This window comes from Xiphophorus couchianus, chromosome 5 (genome assembly GCF_001444195.1).
Source record: "Xiphophorus couchianus chromosome 5, X_couchianus-1.0, whole genome shotgun sequence".
Lineage (NCBI taxonomy): Eukaryota > Metazoa > Chordata > Actinopteri > Cyprinodontiformes > Poeciliidae > Xiphophorus > Xiphophorus couchianus.
Window position 1 is genome coordinate 17,791,617 of NC_040232.1, and position 26,918 is coordinate 17,818,534.

The 26,918-nt window shown below is 38.7% G+C and overlaps 1 protein-coding gene across 6 annotated transcripts in view; it reads right to left on the reverse strand.

Annotated features, from left to right (window-relative positions):
• Positions 1-1,165: 1,165 nt before the first annotated feature.
• rptor (regulatory associated protein of MTOR, complex 1) overlaps positions 1,166-26,918 on the reverse strand; it is a 144,811-nt gene continuing 119,058 nt past the window's right edge. For 2 of the 6 annotated variants that reach the window (XM_028016812.1, XM_028016816.1), the window contains 11 exons: positions 25,747-25,852; positions 22,663-22,777; positions 22,454-22,578; positions 21,204-21,329; positions 15,178-15,225; positions 7,306-7,412; positions 5,909-6,036; positions 4,183-4,269; positions 3,989-4,105; positions 3,736-3,865; positions 1,166-3,159 (listed from right to left, as the gene is read on the reverse strand). In XM_028016812.1, the coding sequence (XP_027872613.1) occupies positions 3,091-3,159; positions 3,736-3,865; positions 3,989-4,105; positions 4,183-4,269; positions 5,909-6,036; positions 7,306-7,412; positions 15,178-15,225; positions 21,204-21,329; positions 22,454-22,578; positions 22,663-22,777; positions 25,747-25,852 (1,158 nt within the window). In that variant the 3' untranslated portion in view covers positions 1,166-3,090. The remainder of the gene's footprint in view (positions 3,160-3,735; positions 3,866-3,988; positions 4,106-4,182; positions 4,270-5,908; positions 6,037-7,305; positions 7,413-15,177; positions 15,226-21,203; positions 21,330-22,453; positions 22,579-22,662; positions 22,778-25,746; positions 25,853-26,918) is intronic. The other 4 variants (XM_028016817.1, XM_028016818.1, XM_028016814.1 and 1 more) reach the window with 3 other exon arrangements.

Below are 26,918 nucleotides of genomic sequence, written 5' to 3' on the forward strand. Positions count from 1 at the left end.
TAAAATGGTAAATGCCAGCTGTACTAACAAATCTGTTAAAACGTGCAAGAAATCTCATTTAGTCCAAAAAGTGATAAGGATCTTCACTCAACCAGCAGCCCTACCACCAGAGGTGGGCAGGCTACCCAAAAACTGTACTCAAGTAAGAGTAGAAGTACTGTACTTCAGCATATTTTTAAGTTGAAGCATTTTCAAGTAAAAAGTAGTCAAGAAATTACTTCAGTACTTTGTAACATCTGATTAGATATATTAAAATGATGTCCTCAGACAAAAAAAAAATACAAAGTTATGTGCAGATTCTGGTTCATGCATCCCAGAAAACAGGTAAAGTGCTTCCAGTGACAATATAGTGTTTACTGTATTTTCCTGGCCTCTAAATGGCACAAAAGACTCAATAAATACAAAAGAACACTGATACACCAAGTATCCTTCAATTTTAATTGAGTAAAAGTAGCAATATTGCTCAAGTATGGTGTAGTATAACTGCTCAAAGATATTTCTTCCCCTCAAAACGTTAAGTAAATGTAACTGAGTAAATATAAAAAGCTATTTTCCATCTTTGTCTACTACTTTGATAAAATAACTCTCTAAACCAAACTCGCTTTGTCAAATGTTCCTTCCCTCTAAACCTTTATGGCAACAACCTTCACCAAGAGCTGTTTATGGAACTATTGAGCAATTTTGGCCAATTCCTCTTTGCAGAATAGTTTTAATTCACCTGTGTTTGAAGGCTTGTTAACATGAACAAGCCATTTTTCATACCACTGCATGTGAATCAAGGTCTAGGAGTCTGGAGGACGAGTGGAGAGGCACAGAATTCAGTTTAATAGTTCTAAAGTTGCTAATTCTTGAAATAAATAAACTTTGAATTTTAATGTAATTTATTAACATGGAAACTGAACAAAATAAAGGCATGTAGTAAATGCATATTCTGAATTTACCAAAGCAATAGCAATTGTGGAGATAAGCAGGCAGCTAACACACATAGCAATTTGATATGCTATGCACCAAATACACTCCAATGTTTACACAATAACCTATAAAGAGGTTTGTAAAGCTACTGCTAGCACATCTTGATAAGATGCTAAAGTTCCAGAGGTTTAGTCTGTTTTATAATCAAAAGCAGAGAACATCATAATCAGACATTATTCAGAATCAGACAAGGTCAGGTGTTGTATTTGGTTTATTTCACTGATTTCAGCTCTCGTTTTATAAACCACAGTTAGTGAAGGCGTCTACAGTCACAGAGACAAACCTGATTGCTTTCACTTTTCTTTTCTTACTACTGTGTTAAAGCCCCCCCCCCCAAAGTCTAAAATCTTAAAACTCAAAGCAGGATAACTTTAGTTGAATGTGGTTCTGGTCTGTTGATGCCTGCTGAAGTGAACCAAACAGCGCTGAAGCGGTACGGTGCTATGGTGGTCCGGACCACTGGCTCCAAGTGGTGACTTTTACAGGGAAAAGCAAACTTGCAGTCATGTAACACGGGAGGGAGCGGGGTAGCATCTGAGAGGGTGAGGCCGAGGCAAATAAGATGCAAAAGGAAGCACTTAAAAACATAAATTACAAGAACAGAAGCAGAAAAGTAACACTTAAAAAGAAGAAGCTAAGAAGAAGCTAAGAAGGCAAAGCTGCGGCCCGGAGGAAGAGGCACATTGTAGGTGATAGGGCACGCACAGAAAAAAACGAACCTCAGAGCCGTACCCTAAATGCACCACAGTGACACTCATCTCAATAACACGTGACTAACCTGAGCATCCTCACTGCTCTGAGGTCAGCTGTTTGAGGTGGGTTCTTTAGATTCCTGAGTGAAATCAAGGGTGCCGACTAAAGCACAGATTGATGTGGAGATGAGCAGGCAGCTAACGCAAAACACACCACTAGCTCTCCAACACATGATCGTAGCAAAGAAAGCTGGAGCTGAAAATAATAAATTAATATAAAATCTTGCCAGAGTGGGAAGAGAATGTGATTTTTCAATACTTATGCAAAGCTTGTTTTTAGCTCTCTTCGGATGATATTTGTTTATGTTGATCAGCAGAGTTTAGACCGAGACAGGAAGTAAACATCTGATGTCCTTCCTGTCTCTGACGGAAGCAGAAGAACCTGCCTGACGCTCTGCTGGTGAAAATGATCAAACTAAAATTGTGTTTGTATTGCCGAGCTGCAGCAGGATCAGCCTTATTGCTTTGGGTTGTAACCAGGTAAGTGAGCCAATCAGCCTCCAGGTGGGTGCTGCTGTGTTCTCTGGGAAGAGTTGCAGGTTTTTACTCAATAAAAAACCCCCCCAACAAAACAGATAAATCAGTTTTAGTGCTGCAATAAAGAGGTGGAGGATTCTGACTATGTTTGGCACACCGGGGGTCCGCTGTGATTTTGGGTTATGAGGGTCCACTGTGGGGCACATCTGTGCTATAACAACACACACACACACAGAAAAATAATCCCTCATAACGTCGGTCACACAACAACAAGCACAGTCCATCGCTTCTGGGTTAAAGCTGCTTCTCTTTGCAGTGAATCTGCAACACATAAACACAAGGGTCCAGCGCAGGGAGGTGTGTGTGTGTGCGTTTGTGTGCGAAGGGAGGGGCTCAGTCCATGCATCCTGTTTCAGTGGGTCTGTCTCAACAGTGTGTGACCCCCACTGTGGGCTTGTGTGGGTGTCGGGTCACAGTTCATTCAGGTAGTGATGCTCGCAGTGCAGCCAGGAGGAGCTGCAGGCATCGAGGGGTAGAACTTCTTTAAAATAGAACCTCTTCTTCTTCTTCTGCTAATTATATACACACAAACTCCTCAGCACAGCCAAGTCTACAATCATTAGCCTCATAATAAGAATATGAATAAACAATCATAATAATAACAATAATTATATATATATATATATATATATATATATATATGTATAGAGATGTTGTAGCATTGAGTTCTTGTCAGCAGCCATTACTTGAACATTCACGGTGGTGAATTGCATATGTACAAAAAAAACCAAACAAACAAAAAAAACAAAAAAAAACATCCTTTACATCCCAGTGCGCGAGGCTCAGGGTCAGAAGGTGGAGGTGGTGGGAGAGGAGCTGTGCTGGTGTGTTATCTGAGCCTCTTCTCTGCTGAATAAATGGACATGTAGTAGTCGTTGCTTCCCACAGCCAAGTGGGGCTGAAAGGAGACAGAAAATAAGTTCCTTACTTTCCTTCATTTTACGTGATGTGCATGAGCAAATAGCAGAAAACAGCCTCGGAAAAGATTTAGAACAGCAAAAAAACCCCCAAAACATTACATTTAAATTTAATCGTATTCTAATTCATTAATTTCGTAAAGCCTGGAATATGCAGCGAGTCATTAGCTTGCAGTCAGGTTCAAAAACACTGAATGGAATAATTGTAAAACAGAAGGTAAACTTTAAAGAGGGAACCTACACAAATTTCATTTTAAATTTCCATTATTACATCTTCAGATCAATTTTAGTTAAGTGTATGAATATTTTAGAGCAACATATGCTGTAAGCACATGCAGCAATAAAAACCCCAGAAGCAAAAATCCTCATTAAATGACAATGTTAGGGTTACTTGCTGGAATTACAGTTTTTTGTAGCAAGTTTTCATTCTCAGATAAAGAAACAGTATTTTTATTATTCGGGTTCAGTATTAAAGGTTACAAAGAAGTTGAGTCACAAAATCAGCTTTTTCAGACATCTTTGCTGCAGCCCAGAAAAGCTCATGGTTCATGTTTTACCCAGTATGGATGGAAAGCTAAACAGCTGATAGCACCGATCCTCTGTCCCATGAAGCCGTCGTAGTACTTTATATTGCTGATCACGTCGCCGTTAGCGTTGTAGACGGCTATGAACTGGTTCATCGATCCACTGCAGCCGCAACAGCAGAACAAACAAAGATCTCAGGTTCAAAAGAGAATCATGGAATAGATCGTAATAAAGCTTTTTTTTTTTCTTAAGGGTGAACTTGTGCAACCGTATGAGCAAACTCACCAGGCGAAGAGGTTGGCCTGTGGGTGGATGTCCAAGGCCGTTAATCCCTTTACAGTCTGCAGCACATTAATCGAGTCTGGGGTCCGCGGTTCAAAGAACCGAACGTCTCCGTTGACACTGGGACAAGATGTGAGAGTCAGAACGGCCAAGGCAAACAGGGCTGAATAAAAGCCTCAGTGCTGTAGAGAGTTTACCTGACACTAATAATGTTTCCATCCGTCTCCTTCTGCAGGTGAGCTTTAACCACCCAGGCTCCGTGTTCCCTGTAGGTCATCACTCGACTGCAGAAACACCACAAGCTAACATTAGCCTTTATGTCGTCTGACCAAAGAAAAAGTTGAAAAGTCAGACAGAACACAGAAAGATCACAACCTGACAGAAATTCTGACTGAACATTTTTTTCCTGGGGATTGCAAAGTTGATCTGAAGCAGACAATAATTGATTCTTTTGCGAAATTCACTAATCTTTTTCAAGTTTTCTTTCATGTTACAACCACAATCTTTAATTGATTTTTTGGTAATTTTTGTGATATACCTACACAAAGTACAGCATACCTGTGAAGAGAGCATGACTCATAAATGAATTACAATACTTTTAGAACCAACTCTTCACACAAATACAGCTGCAGGTGTTTTGGGGGTATACCTGTACAAGGTTTTCTGCAAAAGTTTAGTGAGAGCATCTGTCAACATCAGTTTTCAATCTTTGTCACCAAAAGATTTAGGTCTGGTCTGTGACCTAAATCATTAGATTGCAGCTCTGGTTCAGCTCAGCAGTGAATTGGCCGGTGTGCAGTAGTTGTGTCATTCCCTTTCCATGTTCAAATGATGAACTGAATAAACTCTGGGAGACGTTCTGAGCTTAGGATGGCTTCACAGAACATCTGGAGTTATAATGAGATTAAACTCTGTTCAGGAGGCTGATGACTTCTGAAGCTAACTGGTTGTCTTGCATCGTTTTCAATTAGGCACAGCTTTGTATTTGACAATCTTTACTTTTGGTCTACCTCTATAAAGTGCTGTATGCTTCAAATAATAGGGGATTATGTAAAGCTCAAGTATTAAGATAAAAACTAAGCACCAAGCAATAAAGTGTTTCTTAATAATACATCATGCAATACAGACAGAACACCACAGGATGGCAGTATAGCTTCAGGACTACGGCAGCAAACGTCCAACTTTCTGAGAGCATGCATTTTGAAATGTGCCTCATCACGGCTTTGGGGCTGTGCAGAATCTAAATAACCTAATCCATACAGTAAAACAGAGTTATATGAATTATAGATTGCACAGGCACAGCATCTGAAATGTCTAACAAAAGATACAGAGACCCCCATTAACTCAACAATGATAACAAAATGCTGAGAAAAGCAAACAAAACTAGTGAAACTACAATTCAAAGCTGCATTTTAGAATTTCCCCAATTCCCTTCAGCGCATCTCCTGCATGACCCAGGTGAGCTGGACGTCCGGCTCTCACAGAGGGAGAAACAAAACTTCTGAGATGTAGCTGCAGGCCTGAGGGGAACCATTACATTTACTGTCTTTCTTTAAAGATGTGCCTTTCCACATTTTGGCTGCTTTTTTTGTAGCCCACAGGAGCTGACATTAAAATAATGTTTTACCACCTAAGGGGGGGACACAGTGCCACCACGGTCCATTAAAAGAAGTGACAACCCCAGAGGCAGATTTACAGCACTTTACGCACAATAAATACAGATTAGTGAATAAAGTAGGACTCAGAGGGAGTTAATGTGGACAAAAACCACCACAACTCCTCTTCCTTAAATTAAGACAAAAGAGAGGCAGCTTAAATAAAACAGGGCAGGGAAATTAAATCATAAATCCAAATAGAGCTTCATTTGACGAGGAAACAATGAGGTGAGAAGATGTGTGCAGGATCCGGTGAAAGGGACCTTACCATTCGCTGGGACCCATCCTGCGATCGAAGACCCGCACCGATCCGTCACCCAGACCTGCAACGATGAGCGAGCGCTGGGAGTCGCAGGACAGGCTGGTCACACAGCTGTCGGCTCCAGTCGGGATGTCCTGATTCACACACACACACACGCACACCCCCACAGCAACCTTTTAGTCGAGGTTTCAACAGGTAACACTAATTTCACACTAACCTCCCTCTATGGATTCATTAATCATGCCCGACTCATTTGAAGTTGGACTCCATATGCAGGCACAGGTCATTTGTACTTGTATGAAGTCCATCCATCATGACAATAATTAGCACACTGAGGTTTGTTAAATTAGTTAAACAGATGAAGCCAGACTAACATAGTGACTCTACATCAAGATTGATTAGTTCACAGGCAGTGCTTCGATCAGTAAACTTTTAGTCAAAGTTACCCTGCTTTCCCTCCAGACTCTAATTTAAAATCTCATTTTGAACTATAAAAACAGATGTTCACTTTGAGGTTATGGCAGATGTTTACACAGAGGCCAGGAAACAAATTACAATGGAAGAAAAGGAAGGATGAAAAATGGAGAAGAAGGAAGAATGACATGAGGAAGGAAGAAGAAGAATGTAGGATACAAGAGAAGATGGAAGGACAGAAGAAAAGAAAGGAAATGATCAAAAATGGAAGGAGACAAAAAAGAATGAGTGAAAAAAAATATAATGATGGACAAAGCAAAGGGAATAAGGAATGATAAAAGGAAAGCTTGAATGACATAAGATTAAAAGGAAGAAGGCTATTATGTAGGCCGTTATTATTATTACGTACAAAGATTATTGGTCATAGCTGTCTGGGGCTTAATTCTGAAATCTGGAATCTTTGTTTTACTTTTCTCTCTCTCTACCTACTTCTTTTCTACAAATAAAGGCCACTTGTCCCCAAAAAAATCTTTAAAAAAGAAAAAAGGAAGGCAAGAAGGAAAAATAGGAGGAAAAAAGAAACAAAAGAAGCAAGCCAAGACGGAAGGACAAAAAAGGACAGAAAGAAGGAAGGAAACAAATAATGTTGGAAGCAAAAAAGGATGCAACAAAGAAAGTGGGGAATGAATAACAAAAAGTAGAATGGAGGGATACAAGGAGAAAATGAGAAAAGAAGACCAGAACAAAATGAAGAAAAAAAAATGAAGGATGGACACCAACTTAGATAGAAAAATTCAAGTAAAAAATGTATACACATTGGGTGGGAATAAAGTTTGGAAATACAAATATTTTTTCACTATTTTCTTTCTCCAACTTTGTCAAGACCTGAAAAAATGTATTAAACATTATCATTTTTTCAGGCTTTGTAGCAACCCTGGAAATGTAATAAAGAACAAACATCAGGAAAGAAAAGTGTTTGTTTTAAGTACCTGGACCTTCATCTCCCTGTCCGTGTCCCAGATCCGAATGACTCTCACATCTCCTGACGTCATGAGCAAACCAGTTTCCTGTTCCCAGTCCACGACCATCCCAGCTCCTAAAACACATCGATGAGACGTCAGTCAAAAAGTGAGTCATGAACACAACAGCTACCCGAAGTAGCCCACAGCAGGACTGTTCACTGTTATTACACCGCCATAAGGTGGGTTTTTAATCACAATTACAGAAAAAAGCTTGAAAAATGTGATTACTGAAAATAATTGGCCTACAATCTGTGAAGTGCTGCTTCAATTTATTGTTTTTAAGCGCTTAATTCAATTTAAACTGGACTTGCGCTCACACACAGTTGTTTAACACAAAACAGCATGTGTTCACTCCCCAAAACACAACCAGCGCAATCTGTTGGAGATTTCAGGAGGCTCTCGCTGCCACATGTTGCAAGTCAAATGAAGACTAGCGCAACAGCTTCCTGCACCACAGTGTAACTAACACATACACCCACCAAGATAAAAAAAAAAAGAAAGAGAGAAAAACAGAAACACTGCCAGACTCGGACACAGCAGTAGTAAGAAAAACAAACAAACAACAACCTGTAATGCCAGGTTTGAACATAAGAAATAATTTGTGTTGTTTTATAAGAAAACAGTTTTTAAAAATACATTTCGGAGTACGAACTTCACGCAGATGGAAGAATGACGCAGCATTTGTATCTGACCCGTCAAGATGACCGCTAATCTGAACCTGTCAGCAGATTCTGGCTTTGGCAACTCAAATAGCAGTCGAGTGAAAAAGCGAGGCAGGAAGGAGCAGAAAACAGCGAGGCTCTTCAAATGCTGGCAGGAGCCAGAAGAGGACAATCTGAAACGAGCTCTGCTGGCTCACCAACACAGTCCACAGGCCTCTAACTGCAGCTCGCAGCACGGCGCATGAGAGGCGGCGTGCAACGACATCGCAGTCGCTCCATGCCGCAACCGTTCAGCCGAAAGCAGAACGGTTTCTGCTGTAGCATTCAGGGAGGCTTCTGATTTACATAAGAGTAAATGTTCAGCTAAAAATGATCAGATGCCTTCACACAATTCTAAAAGAATCGTGGCGCTTAATAAAATCTCCTTTAGAAAAATTATGTGGCGATGCTTCAACTTGTATTCATAACTGGTGTTTCTTTACTGGAACGTTTTCCAGGAACAAGGGCATTTTTCAGGGGCTAATTGGTTTTCAAGTGGTTCAAGTCTTTCAACATGAATTGTATTGTCAAGGACAAACCCATCCCACAAAATTATAAAGTAGTGTGCACAAGAAAGTGTAAAGATCACTGATAAACAGAATCAAAACAACAACATAAAAGGAAGTAGCGAACAAATACTAAAAAAAATAAAAAATGTATCCTGAAACAAGCCATAAATTTGACATTTTAGCACCAGCAGAGACAAGAAGTAGAAAAAAAATCTCTCATTAAAAGTTTTACTCTTAATTTTTTCTGTTCCTGTTTAGACACAAGCAGTTTATGCCAATTATTCGTTTTTGGCAAAGTATCACGAGTACTACTGCACACTGCAAATGACACACTTCATAAAAATAACATTTAAGTGGCAACTTGTGCATATGTATTAATTAGTTTTATTTTGTAATCAGGTTGCTGTGTATTGCAGACTTCTGCCCAGGTCCCTCTTGAAAATGAGATCCAGATCTCAATGGGGTTTACCTGGTTAAATAAAGGAAATAATAATAAAAAAAAAGATAATAGAAGAGTTTGCCTACAATACTCTTCTACAAAACTTTAGGTTTTAGTGCTCCATTTCTCTAGGTCTGTTAAGAGTTTAGAGAATAAAAACGAAAGTGACATATTCATACATGGTGGTTAATAATTCTGAAAAAAATGAGTATTTCCTTAAAAACAAAATGTTGCCAGGAAGCTACATTTTTATATAAATCATCTATTTTCAGAAGCAGAGTGTTATCTTTGTTGCTAAATGCAGTTCTTCATCTGTATTACTTGAAGCTTAAGAGACGGTTTTATTTTTATTAAAGTGAGACATCCAGTTAAACTGCAGTGGTGATTTTAACAGCAAAGGAAAACAACAGTTGTTCCAGTGTACAGTGAATGCAGCACTTAACCTTATAGCGTGTGAAGATAAAAATTAAGAGACAGCATAACAATAGTCTGAAGTGTTACAGGTAAAATTGCAATAATTGATGTTTTCATCCAGTTTTCCTCTTGTGCCACATTTTTAAATGCAGGTAGAAGAAGGAAAGGTCCATTGTTCCAATATTCTTTGCCTTACATTCAGAGCTGGCTCCACATGCTTCTGCTAGGAGCGGTGGCTTGACTGCTGAACTAAATATATCATGGCCCTGTATTGTTCTGCTGGCATTGGACTGTCAGGAAAAACCCAAGCCCCCATGCGGTGGCGGTGGCTTCGACGCCCTGACTGTGACGCAACCCAGCCAGCTCGGGCATCACGCCGCCTGAAGCGTGGGCTCACGCGGAGCCAACAGCATGCAGGGAAAAACACTTCACAAGACTGAGGCTGGGAGAAGAGACGAGGCATTCCCTTTGAAGCCGACAGCTTGGATGTGAGCGGAGCCGAGATGGGGAGGAGAGAGAAAGGCTCTCCAACACACAGAACCGTGTGCACTATCACCAAACTGTGATTTAGACGGTTATATCTTATCTCTCTAATCTCATTATCTTCTCCCGTGAGGAGAAATCCTCTTGAGGTTTACTGAGAAAAAACCTTCAAAACCAAACGTATGTATCGCAAGGCAAACACATGTTTGAGGTATTTCTACTTTGTTTTTTCTTAAAATATGTAAAAGAAGTAACAGGAAAATGAGAAAAAAGATAAGACTATTCTGTGTCTTTATCTTCTCATTACAGCATGAAATAATTCATCCTCTTACCTATTAAATTCTGTCTTTTTTCTGACTTAAAAAAGTTATTTGGTTATAAAAATGGCTCTCACAAAAAAGAGAAATCATCAAAGCACTGAATACTGAACCATATTTGTCGATGCAGATCAATGAGTGCAAGATCATAATCACAAAGAGCTGCTTCATTGTAGTATTTGGTCGGGTACAATGTCTAAGGTTGAAAATATGTTTGGGCATCTGGGTGGATGTTCTTAGTGTTTTATGCACCAAAAACATTTGTTATAGATTGTTGTGATCAAGGTGACTGAATTCAATAGAGTCGGGTTGATCGTTGTGAATAAACTAACATTGCAAAATTTAATCAAAACCTCGAAATTTCATGTTACCCTCATTTTGCAGAGCTCTAATGTAAACCAACAGAAGTCTGTTTTTGACTATAAAAAACCTTTCTGACACCAAGTATACTTAAATGCATCAAAATTTAAAATTGTGATGAATGACACATGAAGATGTTAAGATAAAAATATTTGACCTTTCCTCATCATTTATCCATCTTTAACTACTTTTTTTGTAAGTTAAAGCACCTAAAATCAATATGTCAGTCGAAGGTAATGTATTCTGAACATTAGCTTTACTTTGGAGATAAATCCAGTCAACTCCCTCTTCCTCTGCCTGAGCTACTACTTCCCCTCAAACTGTTTCTTTCTTCTCCAAAAAACTATCCCTTGTCAATCCCCACTTGAGGAAGAAAAAGCCTTGTTGACTCCAGCAGAAAACATTTAGTTTTAGATTCAGAGGTTAAAACCAGAAGATCCACAAGTTTACACCAGATGCTCTTAGTTCCCGCTTCCCGTCAGTGCTCAGCAGCTCAAACCAGGAGAAAACTCTGCCTTAGAGGAACCCTTTGAGAGCCACAACAGGCCTTAGTTATCCACACACAAATCAATATGGACGTAGAGAAGCTGGAACCAAAGGAGTCAGGAGATGGAGGTAAAAACTGCATCTTTAAACATGCAGAGATCCCCTCTTCTTATGCAGCTTTCAACCAGAGGAAAGTTTCCATTAAGAGCTGGCTGAGTTGTGATGAAAAATATTATCACCAGCGTTGGAGAGATAAAGAAGAATATTATGTGTTACATTATCTTTGCTTTTGCAGAAATATCACACTTTTATTCAATTTCCTCTTCTAAGAAGTGGGGGCTTCCTCCGCTTTTTCATTCTGCACCATTTTCTCCAGCACTGGCCTTATTATCCCTGCAGCTCATTAAATCAGTTTTTTCTCTTTTATCTCCTTTCCATCCGGCTTTGAATGGAAATACGCTCTCCCTTGTATTATTAGGAGCTTCTTTGTGCCTTGTAATACACGATGACATCACTCCATGGGAGTTTTTGATCTCCAGGGAGTCTTCCTCGCTCTGACATTAGTTTTCCTTTAGGACCTCGGTCCTGCCACACGGGGGAGGCAAATAGCTTTATCCTGGCTGATTGATAAAAGACCTATAAAACGACACCCTGTAAAGGTGGCCAGTATTAACAATTGTTGACCTAATTGTCATGGGGAGAAGGTTTCTCACATCATTTTAAATTATTCAGAGCGGATCAAATCCCAGAACACCTTACATTAACCTTACAACACCAGAAAAATCTCAGGAGAAACAGAATTTGAGAAATAAGCAACAATATTAAAATGTCAATGACTTGGAATAAAGAGCTAAAAATTCTATTCTATTCAGTAAATTAGCATGAACAAAATATTTTCCTTGATCTAAAAATTTAGTGGAAGCAGCATCAATGAAATCTGAGACATAGAATGGTCATTTCAGATTCAACTGAACAGACAATCAAGATCAAAACGGATCAGTCAGAGGCTTATGATTGCTTAAAAACCCTTAAACATCAGCAATAACATCGACACAGCAGGTGGTCATGAGTTTTCGATCTTTGGGTAAATTTGAAACATCCCTCTTTATTACACCTTTGCACATGATCATATAAAATACATCATTTGTATATCACTTAACCAAAGGTAATTTAGGTAATTTTGGAGATGCAAAAACAGGAAAAAAGTGTTATATTGGAACATTAATAGTAATAACTATCAATCATATTATTGTATTCCTGCCTTTTATTCCAATAGTGTAAGAAGCAGGGATGCACTGATACAAAAATTTGAGCCAAAATTTTTATCCGATATTAATATTGCTGTGATAGCCAATAACTGATATTTGCTGATATCATAAATATTACATATTGTATTTCATAATATTTTTTTCACAACTTAACTTTTTTTTTCTTCCCCTCCAGGGGGTCTTTTTGTGGGCTCTAGTGTGCCTTATATGAAAGTAGGCTGACAGGAAAGGGGGAAGGAGAGGGGGAAAGATATGTGGCAAATATCGCCGGGTCCGGGAATCGAACCCGCGACGGCCGTGTCGAGGACTCAAGACCTCCAAACTTGGGTCACGCTATCCCCTGCGCCACCACGGCACGCCCACAACTTAAGTTTTAAATCAATTGGAAAAATGAAGATTTTGTTCATCTGCGCATTGTGAGAGGATGTCCAAGTGGTTGCCACAGGAGACTCACAGGTTGGCAACACAATTGTCCGCGTGTGTCTGAAGATTTATTATGAGATTGAAATGGTGCAAAAATGTCTAGATTTACTGCTATTTCAGTTTAATAAAAAGATGTGGTCTTTTTGACAAGAATGTGATGATGTTGTAATACAGAGACCTGAGTTTCGCTTAGTTTTATATTAACTTAATAGATTACAACCCACCAGTTTGTCGGGCTACTGCTAAGGAAATTCAAATTTCAGGTTTAATATACATACAATCAGAAATGGCTGACACAAATTTTTTAATCCAAGATTAAAACATTACATCAATTCTTGATATTAGATTTCAACTTACTTTGCCAAAATTGCCTGTTAGAAGGCATGTGCAGTTTTACATTAGCGTATACTTAATAATCCAATCATAAAAAGCAAAGTAAAATGAGATTGGGGGACGCATGCTTTCAGGGCTTTTCTAGATTTATCCAAACTACCAAGTACTGTTCCCTTAAACTCCTCACAAAACTCACAGGATGTAGATTTAATAGGGTTCCCAGAGCCCTGGTGTTAACAAGGCAGCGAGCAGCTCAGCTGAATGTAGAGCAGGACACAGCGTGTGCCTCCATACAGCTAAAGAGACCGGACCGTCCTATTTTTATTTAATGTAGTCAAAAGGAAAGGGTTACAATAAGAACCAGGACAGTACAGTCCTAGTCCATCCGGGATTAAGTTTGCACCAGATTTTTGTTTTTGTCATTATCTTATTTTCTTTTGTCACATCCTTTATCTCAGCACAGACTTTAATTAGACCGATATGTCAGTGCAGGGATGACAAGTCTTTGTGGTTTGATCCATCCTTCTCAGATCTTAAGGAAAGTTTGTCGCCTTTTCCTAATCAGAAAGTACTCCAAGTCACCAAATTTAGCAACATTTTCCACAGTTAAATCCTTAGTTTCTCTCTTCAGCTCCACTATTTTATCTTCATGCTGTCCAAGTATTCACCCAGCTCCTTCCACAATCCCTGTGACTTCACCCATTCTTCCCTAGAAACTCATCTTCCTCTTGTTATTTTTATTCTTTTAACTCCACACCTCTGGTGACAACCTTTTGCTTCCAACTGCAGCGGCAGGAATAAATTCCCCAAGCCAAAGACCCTCCTGCATTTTCACTGCTTCCTCTGGAGTTTAACAGGCTGGCCCCTGCAGACGCTCAATGTTATTAAAAATATCACAGCACCCACACACTCCAATTAAACAGCGGAACCCCAGGGACAAACGTAAATGAGTCGCTTTTAAGAAAGCGGCGACATGAGGTGAATACGAATGCAGAAGGATGACAGACGAGCAAGGCCTCACCTCTGCAAACGCTGTAAATCGCCAGTTATATGACGGCCAAGTTTAGTGAGATGCCATTGGATCTCAGCTTAGCACTGAAGTACAGATATATAATCTTATTGCTTTAGGCTAATGCTAACAAACTAGAATTTATGGTAGCTGTCTAGTAGAAGGCTAAGTTTAGCAGTAATGTCACTAAAGATCTTGGTAAGTATAAAGTAAAAGTCAGGAGTGTCTGTAGGTATTTTCAGGATTTATTTTGGGTAATTAGCTTCAAGTGTTTGAGGTTGGAAGGCCTACCTGCCATCACCCTAATCTTTAGCTCCCCTAGCTGGGTCACTCCTAAATGTTAATATTGCTTCTAGCCAAAAGAAAATGTTGGAGAAATTAAAAAATATATTTTAATTATAAACCAACATTACTGGGATCATGATCTGAAAGGTTTCAGATTCAGTGAATTGCTGTGATTTGTGCTTTCAAAATTGGGTCCTGTTTTTATCTTTGGTGCCCTGAAGCCTGGAGGGAGTTAACCCTGCTTTGTATGTTGGGATTAAGAAACCCAAACATTTGCTACTGGTTGTTGTGAACAGACTGTAAAGCCCTGCCTGGATCCTCATCAAACTGATGCTAAATTGTTGGCAAAGGTTTACAAGTTGGGGGGAAAAAACAAAAAGGTATCAGCAGGAGCGTTCTGTAGGGTTTTTAATTCCATTTCTAATTTTATTAATTTTAGATAAAATACACAACTCTGTTAGTATGGCGTGGTTGTTTTGCTTGAGCTTAATTTTCAAAATTTAGACTTAATTTCTATCCCTGTTAAGAAGTGTGGGTTAACGTTTTGAGAGGTTCTTGCTATCATAAACAAAATTAAACAACCAAATTTTGTCCTTTGTATTCTTGTGAACTTCAGAGTGACTGTCAGAGATGGAGTGGCTGGACATTTACACACCAGACAGATGAACGAGCAATGGAAAAGGGGAAGGGGTGTGGGGGTGACGTTAAAGGAAATAAAAGGACTACAAACAGAAGAGGCACGTTCCCAGCTGTATAGTGCAGCACCCTTGCTCTCCGAATAAGCAAGAAATGAACAGGAAGGTAAGACTCACCTCCTTGTTTGCTCCTGTCAAGATAGATGGAAACCCTTCTGGCCAGACCTGCGAGCAGGGGAAGGGGAAGAGGGGTACAGCAGGAATGCAACAAAGCCAGCGACAAATTAGAAAGAACCCCTGTGCATGCTAACCCAAGGAGTCCCACACACTTCTAAAAGAACTGTAAAACTAAAAAGATTCATCACCTCTTGAGTTTTGCAGTTCACATGCATTCAGCAGAGGAATGAACAAGGCAGCTGCTTCCAACAAAACTAGCTGAGATCTAAGAGGATCTGCATCCCAAACAGGGACCATCGCTCAAACTGTAACCTGCAGGGTCCAAAGTTCTGATTCGCCCTTTACCCCAGGGGCAAAACCAGCAGCAGGACCAGACACATACAGTCCCTCGCAGAACTCTTCATAACCCTTGACTTTGTTGCATTTTCTCCAGATACAACCACACACTTCTGTGCATTTTATTAGAACTTTATGTTCCTGTCTTGTGAAGTAAAAGGAAAACAAATGGGTTTCAATTCTTTACAAATAAAAATCTGAACAATGTGGCACATTTGTATTAAGCCTCATTTACTCTGATACAAATAAAACGCACCATCACTGAGTGATGGGGATATTTAAGTTTTGGCATAAATTCAGGTGTTCATGTCTGCATACTCCTCATAAAGTGCTTAGATGTACCCAAGGTTAGTGAACTAGTTGTTGAAAAGTCTAAACGAGGGTTAGATTAGAAAATAATATTCCATATATTCCAAGCTTTTAAAATGTAAAGGAATATTGTTGCATCAATCATCCATAAATAGAAAGAGTAAAACAAAGTGGCACAGAGAAAGCCATTGTTGAAGAAAACAAAATAAAAACTCCCATTTCAAGTTTGCCTATAAGGTGTGTAGGAGACACCAGCAAACACATGGTAGATTGTGCTCTGTTCAGAAAAAACAAAAATGACTTGAAATTTACTGATCTGGCAAAGATAGCGGTCTGTAGTTGGGTAAAGCTGGTAGGAACAAACATTTAATGTATTCCTACAAAGCATTTACTCAGAGAGGTTGAAAATAAAGACTCAAAAGATTTTCAGATTTTTGTTTGCAAAAACCTTTGAAAACAATGCATCCTTTATTTATGGTGTTAGTCTATGTGAGCTGAATAAAATACACGGAAGCATGTGGTCGTAATGTAACAAAAGATGAAAAGGTTGAATAGATGACTTTTTGTAAAAGTTCCTGCACATAAATGTCTGCAAATGTAAATAAAAGTTAGAGAAAGGTCGACTGAGTAGGATACTTAGGAAATAATGAAGCTGCCCGATTCGATATTAAATTAAAACAAAGGGATTTTGACATGATAGGGAGTCGTTTTGTTGCTGCCTTGTTCAGCCTCTCTCCAGAGACGAGGGAAAACACAAAACAATATCAAAGACCCAGCAAAGTAACAACAAGCCAGTCAGTCTAGAGAGATGTTCCACTGGTATGAAAACAGCACAGAAGAACACCATTGGCTGATGGAGATGGGGTGAGTGGGGACGGGTCCAGCAGGTACCAGGCTCCGACTGTTTGTCTCTGCCAGCCTCTCCTTGAGAAATGTTCAGTCTTTTAGCAGCTGCCTTCAGAGCAAGAACAGATTTCTTGGCAGCACTAAGATAGAGTTGTGTATTATTTAATGGGCTTTATATTATTAATGCATCTGAGGACAGTTTTTTTTTTAAATTCTACAAATTCTAGCGTATAACCATCAACATACCTATTAAGTAAATGTAATTACTCATAAGAGAATACTAGAAGTTTATGCTGGAGAAAAACCTAGTGTGTATGTGAGGTTTTAGAGGTCTTTTTTTAACATTTCTGCCAAAAAAACAAATGGAAGCCTAACTAAAAGTTCAGGAGAAATCTCAGCTGATGCCTTCAGTGTAGTCAGAGTCCAAGCCAAGCAGCAACTGTCAATCCACCATAACAAGCACACCATTAAATGTGAAAATCTTTGTGGAAACACTTGCAGAGAGAGACAAAGACAGAGGGAAAGAGACAGAGAGTCCTCTCTGCAGGGGCAAGAGCCTCTCTGGGCAATTTGTGGTGTGGGACTTATCCAGGCTGTGAGGTTAGTTAAATGTGTCGCCTCTCCACAATCCCTACAGTCCCCTCGGAGCTCTGCTGACTCTGTTGGGACCTCTGTGGAGGCTTTAGGTCATCCAGTCACTTATCCTGACAGATTCAATGTTCAGGCAGATGTGCTACGAAACACAGTGGCGCACAAGTTGTCCACAAACTGAGCTATCATTGTACAATATTAAAGCTAAGTACAGATGGCTTTCAAATAAACAGAGATGTCTGCAAAATTATATTTAAGAAACTAATTTAATATTGCTCATTAAAAAGGACACAACATTCATTTTTGAGGACTTCTATTTCTATATGTTTTTTAGTCTCATTAAATGTTCATCCTTCAAGATCTTTTTAGCTGTTAATGTCAAAATGGGCAATTTAACAGGAGTTCATCCAGTATAAGATCACTCCACAGTACTCATATATATTAGTCAGCTTTAGCTCTGTACAATTGGGGAATACTTAAATATCTGATGAATGTATTTGCACTTTTACTTCACAGTAATACGCATGTACCAAACATAAAGCCTCTCACAGAGACATTAAATGCGACAGAAACTATGCAGACTAGAAAGGAGACGATTGATTGATATGACGTCTTCAAGGCACCTGGGAACTATAGCCAATTTTTTTTTTACAATTAGACATTTCAGCACAACCACATGTAATTTCCTTCTGCTGTGTCAGATTGTAAGATGGTTCTCCAGGGGGCGGTGGTAGTTACTGGAAGACACTTTAGCTCCGCCTGGGAAGCTGATACCCCGTCTACCTTTAAGATGAGGATTTAAAATTTCCTTTTATATAAAGTTGGGATAGATTTTCCTGAGTTGCTGGTGAACCTTAGGCCTATCACTACATACTTGGTGTTTCCTCACTTTACTATTTTCTCCTACTACTTTCCAGTGATGCATTCCATTAACTTTTTTAAAACTTTCTGTTCTCTATTTTTCCTCGCCTTGGAAGACATGTTTGGCCCAACACTTTTGTATCTAACCTTTTTTGATCAAAGCTATTGATGAAGCTTATGTGACCATTAGACTCAATCCAAGTTTATTTTGTTGGTATTTTATTGCCTTTTGGCTCAGAATGAAGGGCGAGGTGTTAAGAAAAATACTTTATCTGTAAAGGATTCAAAATTCACATTTCTTCTAAAATGCAGCGACTCTAAGTATACAAAAAAGACGTTTTTGAACATCAAAATATACAACTAAATGACAGAAACCCTGTTCTTAGAGGGTAAATAAGGGTAAAACTGGTGATATTCTGCCAGTGGAAACTGGAAAAAATAAACATATATATGTAATTCTACAGGGTTTTGGAAATGGAGTTCAGAGTGGTTCAACATCTGTCTCCTTACTCTCCTGCTTTGTCCTACCATACATGATCATATTTGCTATTGGTTGAGTCTTAACCTTTATATCAATGCAGGAATTCTTAATATTTTTAAGATTTTTTTCATTTTTGTATTTTCTTTCTTCTCTTTTAGTTTCTGGCTGGCCCAGAGAAAAAAAACATACATTTCTTATTTAACCATGCACAACTTTGCATAAAACCCATTTAACTTAGCAGAGTCATTACAGTCACTGTATTTCAGAAAAAAATGTGACTTTAAACCCTCTCCATGAAATGCATTTTTCTTAACATGCCTCATCGGCCAGTCTGAATGCTGCATAAATAAGCAAAAAGCAGAAAATAAGCAAAAACCAAAACCTTCTGGGGCTCTATAGTAATAGTGACCTTTAAAGATTACTCTCAAAAACACAGTTCAACTTCATATAAACTTGTTTTATGCAGCCCTGCTTAACTATAGGTTGATGGGGAGCACTTTCTACATAATAGGTAATTCTGTGCTATATTCCCTTGCACCCAGACATCAGATTTTTACTAATTTAAGCACTACATATTTTACTTTCTTATTTTATGATTTTTTTTTTCTGTAATTAATTAGTATAAATTGTCAGGTTTAAAGTCTTAGCTCTGATTTTTATATTGTCAAGATAATTAACTGTATATTTAATATAAAGTAAAGCATTTACTGGTTCTTTCTCATAAGAAGTACAAAAGTATGGTTACTAAATGCAGCAGTTATCGACACATTTAAGTGTGCACACTCCTGCAGCCCCGCGTTCCCCAAAAACAATTCTGACCCAGAAATGTAGAAGTGCTTGAGGCAGAAAAATGTGGAGCAGCTGGGATTGAGGCATGACAGTGTGTACTGTGTATGTGGGGTGTGCAGGGGTGTGTGTGGGGGTGTGCGTGCATGTGGTGGGGTAGAATAGTGAAGTGGGTGGATGTTTCTGACAAGAGTGTAGCGCTGCTGTCTGCCCTGGCTCACATATTTGTGAATAACTGCCTCAGGAATTATGGAAGTGTGTCAGCTAAGAGGCTAAACGTGACAGTAAGTCCACAAGATTGTCAACAGTTGAGTTTTACGTGATCTGTTTTACTGATGGAAGATAAACAATCCTGCAAGGGAAGAGGGAAAATTACCTACCTGCTGAATGCATAATTCTGCAGCCAGATTAAGTTGAATGTAGGCCACCTCGCAGGTTAGATCCAGTTTTTTCAGAAATATAACAGAAACCTGATGGACAATTTCGAATGGTGGCTGGCATCAGATTTCACATTATATTTGTTTCAAATAATAGTGTGCATTTATGCTATCTGATGAAAAAAAATCAAAACATCACTACATAATAATAAGTCAGGCACAACCTAAATATTACAAAGTTTGGAAGGAAGTTGCATTTTATTTCTATTCCAATCTTGTGTCTCTACTAAAAGTTTAGAGATCTGGGCTCTGAGAGCTCACAAGTTCTGGCCTGAATCTCCAACCCTCTGGGGTTATAACACAGTTTGATAGTTTAAACCATTATAAAGGCCCTTTTTCTAGCAATTACAGAATAGAAATCTACAGTAAGACTTCAAGACATGTATAAATTAGTTTTTATGGCAACTTTAATGAATCAGAAGTTAGACTTTTTTATGATGTACAGTAAAACTTAATATGATCTGACATTAACATTGAATTTGATTAATCCAGTCTTATGACTTATTTTAAGTTATATATGTTTAGAAATCACCAAACTAGATTACGGTAATTTAAACAATAAGAACACTTCAGGTTCTTATTAGTTTTTCTTTGGTTCTGAGCTGTTTTGATATCTGATGGTCTCACTAATCCATGATTCTGGTAATATATTTTTGTACATACATTTCTTTAATCAAAAACTTATGCAGCTCTTTGAAAGCTCTTTCATTATATTTGGATTGAAAAAGTGATGCATAAATGTAGCTGTACTTTCTCTTACAAATAGTCTGTATCATGTTTTATTTCTGATTGGTTGAGGTATTATGCCATTGCACATTAATAATGCCATTGTGGGTGTCGTTGACCAAATTCAAACACTTCATTTTCTCGTTCCCCTTAATGTATGATATTGGGACCGGTCAGTCATTTTGGGATTTATAATTATTTCCTAAAGTTAAACAGGGTTATACATATTTTTTTGACCAATTTCTGCTCAACCGGGATTGATTGTTTTCTCTTTATGTTTATTATTTGTTGTGATCTAAACAAAAAGAATATTACATTTATGTTTATCTGCTGCTTCGCTCTGGCGCTTTCGAAGTCTGCTTCCAGTTTTAGTTTTTAACTAAAAGAGCTCCTAGGTTGCATTTAAAGGAAAAAAAAACAGGATGTTATGGAAGAAAAAAAGTGTGCGCAGAGAACAAGAACTGCGTATATTCAAAGTTTAAGCTTGTTTGAATTAATGCAGCAGCCTTCCTGTCATACTTGCTGAGGATGGGGAGGTGTGAATTTATGACTGGGACGGATTGGACAGGAGGGGTTGGGGTGAGCATCCACCAAAACAGGAGGACTGTGGGGCATGAGCACAACACGCAGTAATAGAAAGTGTTGATCTTTACTGTGGGTGCTGGAGGAGGGCTGACCTCTGGTGGTTGGCAGCATGTCAGAAAGGCCCTGCCATGCCGTTACCATCTCTGGGTTCTTTTGGTCAGCAAAGTTCTTCCAGACACGCAACGCTCCGTCATCTGGACAAAGGAAGGAGGTGACGAGATGAAAATTAAAAACACACACAAAAATAAATTAAAATACAATCAAAAAGAGGATTTACTGTATGTCAGTCATTCAATTCAGAAACTAAACTTTATATTATAGTGGGTTAAATACACATGGGAATTTATTGTGTTTAATTCTGTTAATTTGGATAACCATGATTAATGAAAAATAAATATTTAGTTTGTGGGAGAATTAACATACAGCTTAAGACCAATAATTTTTTTTTTTTTATCATAGTCATTGAGTCCCTCCACAATAAGTGTAAGCCACAAAATGACACTGATAAGAAGTTGGCTGCTTACAGTACTAACACTGTAGGCAAGCAAATTGTTCATTACCCAGAGGCCATTATAATGAATCTATAGGGTATACTTTTTAAAGAAAATTACTGAAATAAATAAACTTCTAGTGATATTTAATTCACTAAGATGCCTTTGTATGTTCTGAGTGTGATGAAATCTTCATGAGTTTTGTTTTTATAACTTCGCTAAAGTTCTTTAAACATAAAAACATCAGAGAAGTTAAGCAGAGTAACATTTTAAAAGGCTGTTCACCTACAACATCTTGACAGAGAAGAAAAACAGGACTGAAGCCTCGCCCTAAAAAGATATCTGCAGCTCAAACACAACTAAGAGCAAAGCATTAAACCTGTCCACTCGCTCCTTCCAGAACGTTATTACAAGCCATGAAAGTTCCCACCTGATTTATGCTCATTGCTTTACTTTTTTAATGTGGTATCTGTATAAGAAATGGTATCCTTCAGAGCATGACTGATGGAGAAAAGTGCACATTACTATTTGATGAGGCTGAATTTAAAAGCATTAATTCCTGAGCATTTTCTCGGTTTGAAGTGCAATTAAAGGCAATGTTTATTCTTAGTTTAAATTTATTCTATGATGAATAAACAGAATAAATGAGTTTAAATGTGGAGTTTTTCTAAAGAAAAATGCCCTATGAAGATCGAAGAAAGAAAGATAATTGCTCAGTAATATTGATGATGAATACAGAGAGGTGTGTGTAGGATACAGTAAGCACTGCTAATGCTCTGGTGGGGACAGATATTGATATTTTCTGGATGTGAATTAGTGTCTCCCACCTGTCGCAGTGAGCAGTAACGAACAGTCATGTCCGTTCAGGTACTCCATGGCAGTGATCCGGGTGTAGCGAGGGTTCCCGTTGTAGAAGTAGTCCAGCCTCTCACCTTTCTCCCAGTCCCAGAAACTGGTACAGACATATTCAGGCTCCAGTGTAAGTGAAACAATAACGCCTGGAGGAATTCAGGCTGAGTGTGTGATGTATTCTGACCAGATGCTGTCCTTGTCGGCCACAGCGATGCAGGTGTTGAAGGGGTGAAACTTCACAACAGATGGCACTCCGGGGTTACGGTTGATGAATATTTGATCGTCTAGACGGGAAATGCCTGTGACAAAAAAGGAAGATGGTAAGAGTTCTCAAAACTCAGATGGTCACATTTTTGTTGAATGTGTCTCCAATGTCAGATAGTCACATGATGAGAAATTTGTTTTGAAAGTCCTGCAGAATATCCAGGAAAGTATCACTACAATACAATACTCAAAATATGTGCATTCATGATGAAGAAAATATTTAATTGATAATTATGTTCCAGATGCTTCAGCTGTACTTTGTGCTCTTCTTCCTGATTGGTTGATTCAGAAATTAACAGCCAATCACAGTCAGTAAAACAGCAGAGAGTGGAATTGAACAATCATTTTATTGGTCCCCTGGTGGGAAAATCATTTTTATCCACACAGCTGGATATCAGGTGCTGCATATTTTCTCTTTTTCCTAATCATCATAGAATAGAATAATCAAATCAAATCAAATTTTATTTGTATAGCACATTTCAGCAGCAAGGCATTTCAAAGTGCTTTACATCATGTCAAACACATAAACACAATGCAACATAGAATCAACCATCAAAACACGACCTTAAGTCAAGTTCCATCAATAAATTTGTAATTGATTACGTTTCAAATACAATCCTAAACAGGTGGGTTTTTAGAAGAGATTTAAAGGAAGTCAGTGTTTCAGCTGTTTTACAGTTTTCTGGAAGTTTGTTCCAAATTTGTGGTGCATAGATGCTGATTGCTGCTTCTCCTCGTTTGGTTCTGGTTCTGGGGATGCAGAGCAGGCCAGAACCGGAAGACCTGAGAGGTCTGGAAGGTTGATACAACAACAGCAGATCTTTAATGTATTGTGGTGCTAAGCCGTTCAGTGATTTGTAAACTAACAACAGTATCTTAAAGTCTATTTCAGTCCCTACACTGGTTTTATAGACAGTGTAGGGACTTTAAAACACACGTTGGGTGTTATGTGCTCTATCTTCCTGGTTTTAGTGAGAATGCGAGCAGCAGCATTCTGGATCAGCTGCAGCTGTTTCAATTGATTTGTTGGACAGACCTGTGAAGACGCTGTTGCAGTAATCAATGCGACTGAAGATGAACGCATGGATGAGTTTCTCTAGATCTGGCAGAGACATTAGTCCTTTAATCCTGGAAATGTTCTTCAAGTGATAGAAGGCCGACTTTGTAACTGTCTTTATGTGGCTCTGGAAAGTCCATCACTACTCCCAGGTTTCCCAGTAAACCCCAGTATCTCAAAGACTTAGAAGGGTTTTGTAATGCCAGAAAATAAGAAAATAATTTGAGATGGTCATACAGAATTTTATGGAGAATGAGTAAAATTTTCACCACAGTTTCATGTGACCACTGAAAAAGCTGTTTTAACTCTTGCATTAAGAAGCGGACAACTTTATCACTAAAACGCTGTTATACAGAGGTAAGGATCTAGACAAAAACTTAATCAGTTTGTAGCTTTCTCCTCTCCTCAGCCTTCCTCTATCTCTGCGCTCCTCCTCCTCCAGTCTTGTCTCTCTCAGGAGGGAGCCGACTGAATGAGGGCAACCCTTCCACTTCTTTAAAAAAAAAAAAAAAAACAGAAGGGGGAATTCAATGATTGAGCGAGCAGTTGAAAGTAAGGGAGAGGTGTGTACGTGAGCAAAACTCAGCTCTGACGCCAATCGCCTCGTGACTGGGTGTGTGTGTGTGTTGCAGGGGGGCTGCCAGTGACGTTGAGTTTGTTAGTTATTCTGTTTGAGAGCGCTCTAACTTCACAGGAGGATTCTGTGACTATGCTGCCACTCCATACGCTGTACGAGTGTGTGTGTGTGTGTGTGTGTGTGAAGGGACTCCTGTGTGTCATAGAGCAGGATGTTTCCAGCTGCGAACCGTTTTTATATCTATCCGTTCACTGCTGTAAATTATTTGCACACAATTTGCTGTGTTGTCGCATCATTGGCTTCTTCTGGCCAGACGTCAGACATGAAGCTCAGTAAATCAGTGATGAAGATCGTGAGGAGATATTCACAGTGCTGCTTCTTAACTTGATATCTAACCATAAGCCTGCTAGTGTCGACTTTATATAAAAAACCCCCCAATAAAAAATAGTCCAAAAATATGTTTGTGGAAATCCTGTATCCTAGAATTGTAGTTCAAATCGTCCACCTCAATTTTTTTTTAGCGTTATCACATACAAAGCTGAAGACAAAGGTCAGTTATTACCACATATCCAACAAAACTGAAAGAAACTTTCTTGACTTCCTGTTTGAAGCAGCCAATTAGATGCCAGAATCCCTACAGAAGAAGCCATAATCCTATCCACTAAGTTTGATGGGCGAGTTATAATTAACATTACTAATATTTAATTACCGTATTTTTGGACTATAAGCCGCTACTTTTTTTCCCACGCTTTGAACCACGAAGCTTATAGTTCGGTGCGGCTTTTCTGTAGATTTTTCTTCAACCACCAGGGGGCTCTTTAGCAGGAAGTGAATCATTGGAAGTCAAAATTGGAAATCAAAGAAGTGCTGATTTTCATATATAAGAAGCACATGCTAGCAGCAGGCACCATGGAGAAATGTTTTCAAACTCACACCCCCTCATCATGGAAACAACACAAAGAAGTTCATATGATGCCGATCGATCTGGCAGTACAGATTGATAGCCGCTTAAGCTCGGCGTGAATGAATCCATGGTTCGGAGTTGGATACACAGGACTGCGTCCTTAACAGCAAATTTATTAAGGATGGTCCCTCTGCTGTGGCCTTGTGAAAAACCGAAAGCGGCGGAAATACCAGTAGCTTATAGCCCGGTGTGGCTTATGTATGTACGTTTCCAGTTTTTTTTTTTTTTTTTACTTTGTGGGTGCGGCTTATAGTGACGTGCACTTTATAGTCCAGAAAATACGGTAACAAATAATTACTTAATTCTACATGTAATAAATACTTTCTGTTTTTATTTCCAGTTTTTTTTAACACATTTAAATGATTATTTTATAAGTTATTTAATTAGTCGTTTGTGTGCCACTCACCTCTTTGTGTGATGACTCGACTCTGTCTTCTAACGCGAGCATTTCTCAGGAACCTCCACTGCCGCTCCATCCTGACCTGGCTCTCCAGGTCATGTTCCTCTGGGATCTGAGACGATGTAAAAAAAAAAAAAAAGAAACATTAAAAATCCTCCATCATAATACAAAACAACAGCTTGACGATGTTTGGTGTGCTTCGATCCTGTGACTTTCTGTAAATCGTTTTACTTCAATTTCAATACTGACTTCACATTCAGCAATTTTTTTACACAACAAAATTTGTGTCAAATGATAATAAATGATGGTTCTGTTTGTTGCTTTGCAAGAAAAGTAGCAACTCTTCCATGAACAATTGGTTTATCAATGGGCACCTTTGACAAAGTGACTCTGAAATTTCTTGTTTTCCCCCGTGAGAAATTATGGAAGTTAATATAAACCAGATGTGTGATGTACATGTAAAACAAGCAATAATAATCTGAAAATATGATGTTGGAATAAAATAAGACATTTCTCAAAATAAATGGCGAAAGGATGACATGTCAAAAAGCTTAAACTTAGTCCTGCTCATTTTAAAAATAGCATATTATTATTTCATATTTCCTGTGTTCAAAGATTCATCTATGCATTCCATACAATTTCTGTATTTTGGGTCATTTTCTGTTTTTCTTTACATCTCGTTGTTTTATTCTTCTATAACATAACCATAGATCATGCTGCTCTCCCGTTTCCCCTCTCTGCTTGGATTTGGAAGAGGTCATAATTGAATCCATCCCAGTTTTAAACCAAATTTTGCTGCACCAACATTGGGGACGCTCATGAGCTTGTGAAAAAAATGACTCAAGGTATCAAAATCCCTTCCTGTAATTACATCTAATCACATCTGCTGAGCAGGGGGACAGTATTAAAAAAATAACTTGATTAAGTCTTGCATAACAAAAGAGACCTCACAGAATTAGTGCCCAGCTTTAAGTGAACAGAATAAGTCTTTCATTAGGGTTGCATTAAAAATGAAGTGTAAAATAAAGCATGCGTCCCGATGAATGCATTAAAGTCATGCATTACAAATATATGGTTTTTAAATAAACAGCAGCGGTTAAGCTGCATGTGTGTGTGGTATTTGATGATGGCTGGCCGTGTGTGCTTATTAAGCACCTTTTTGCTGCAAAGCCTCCCAC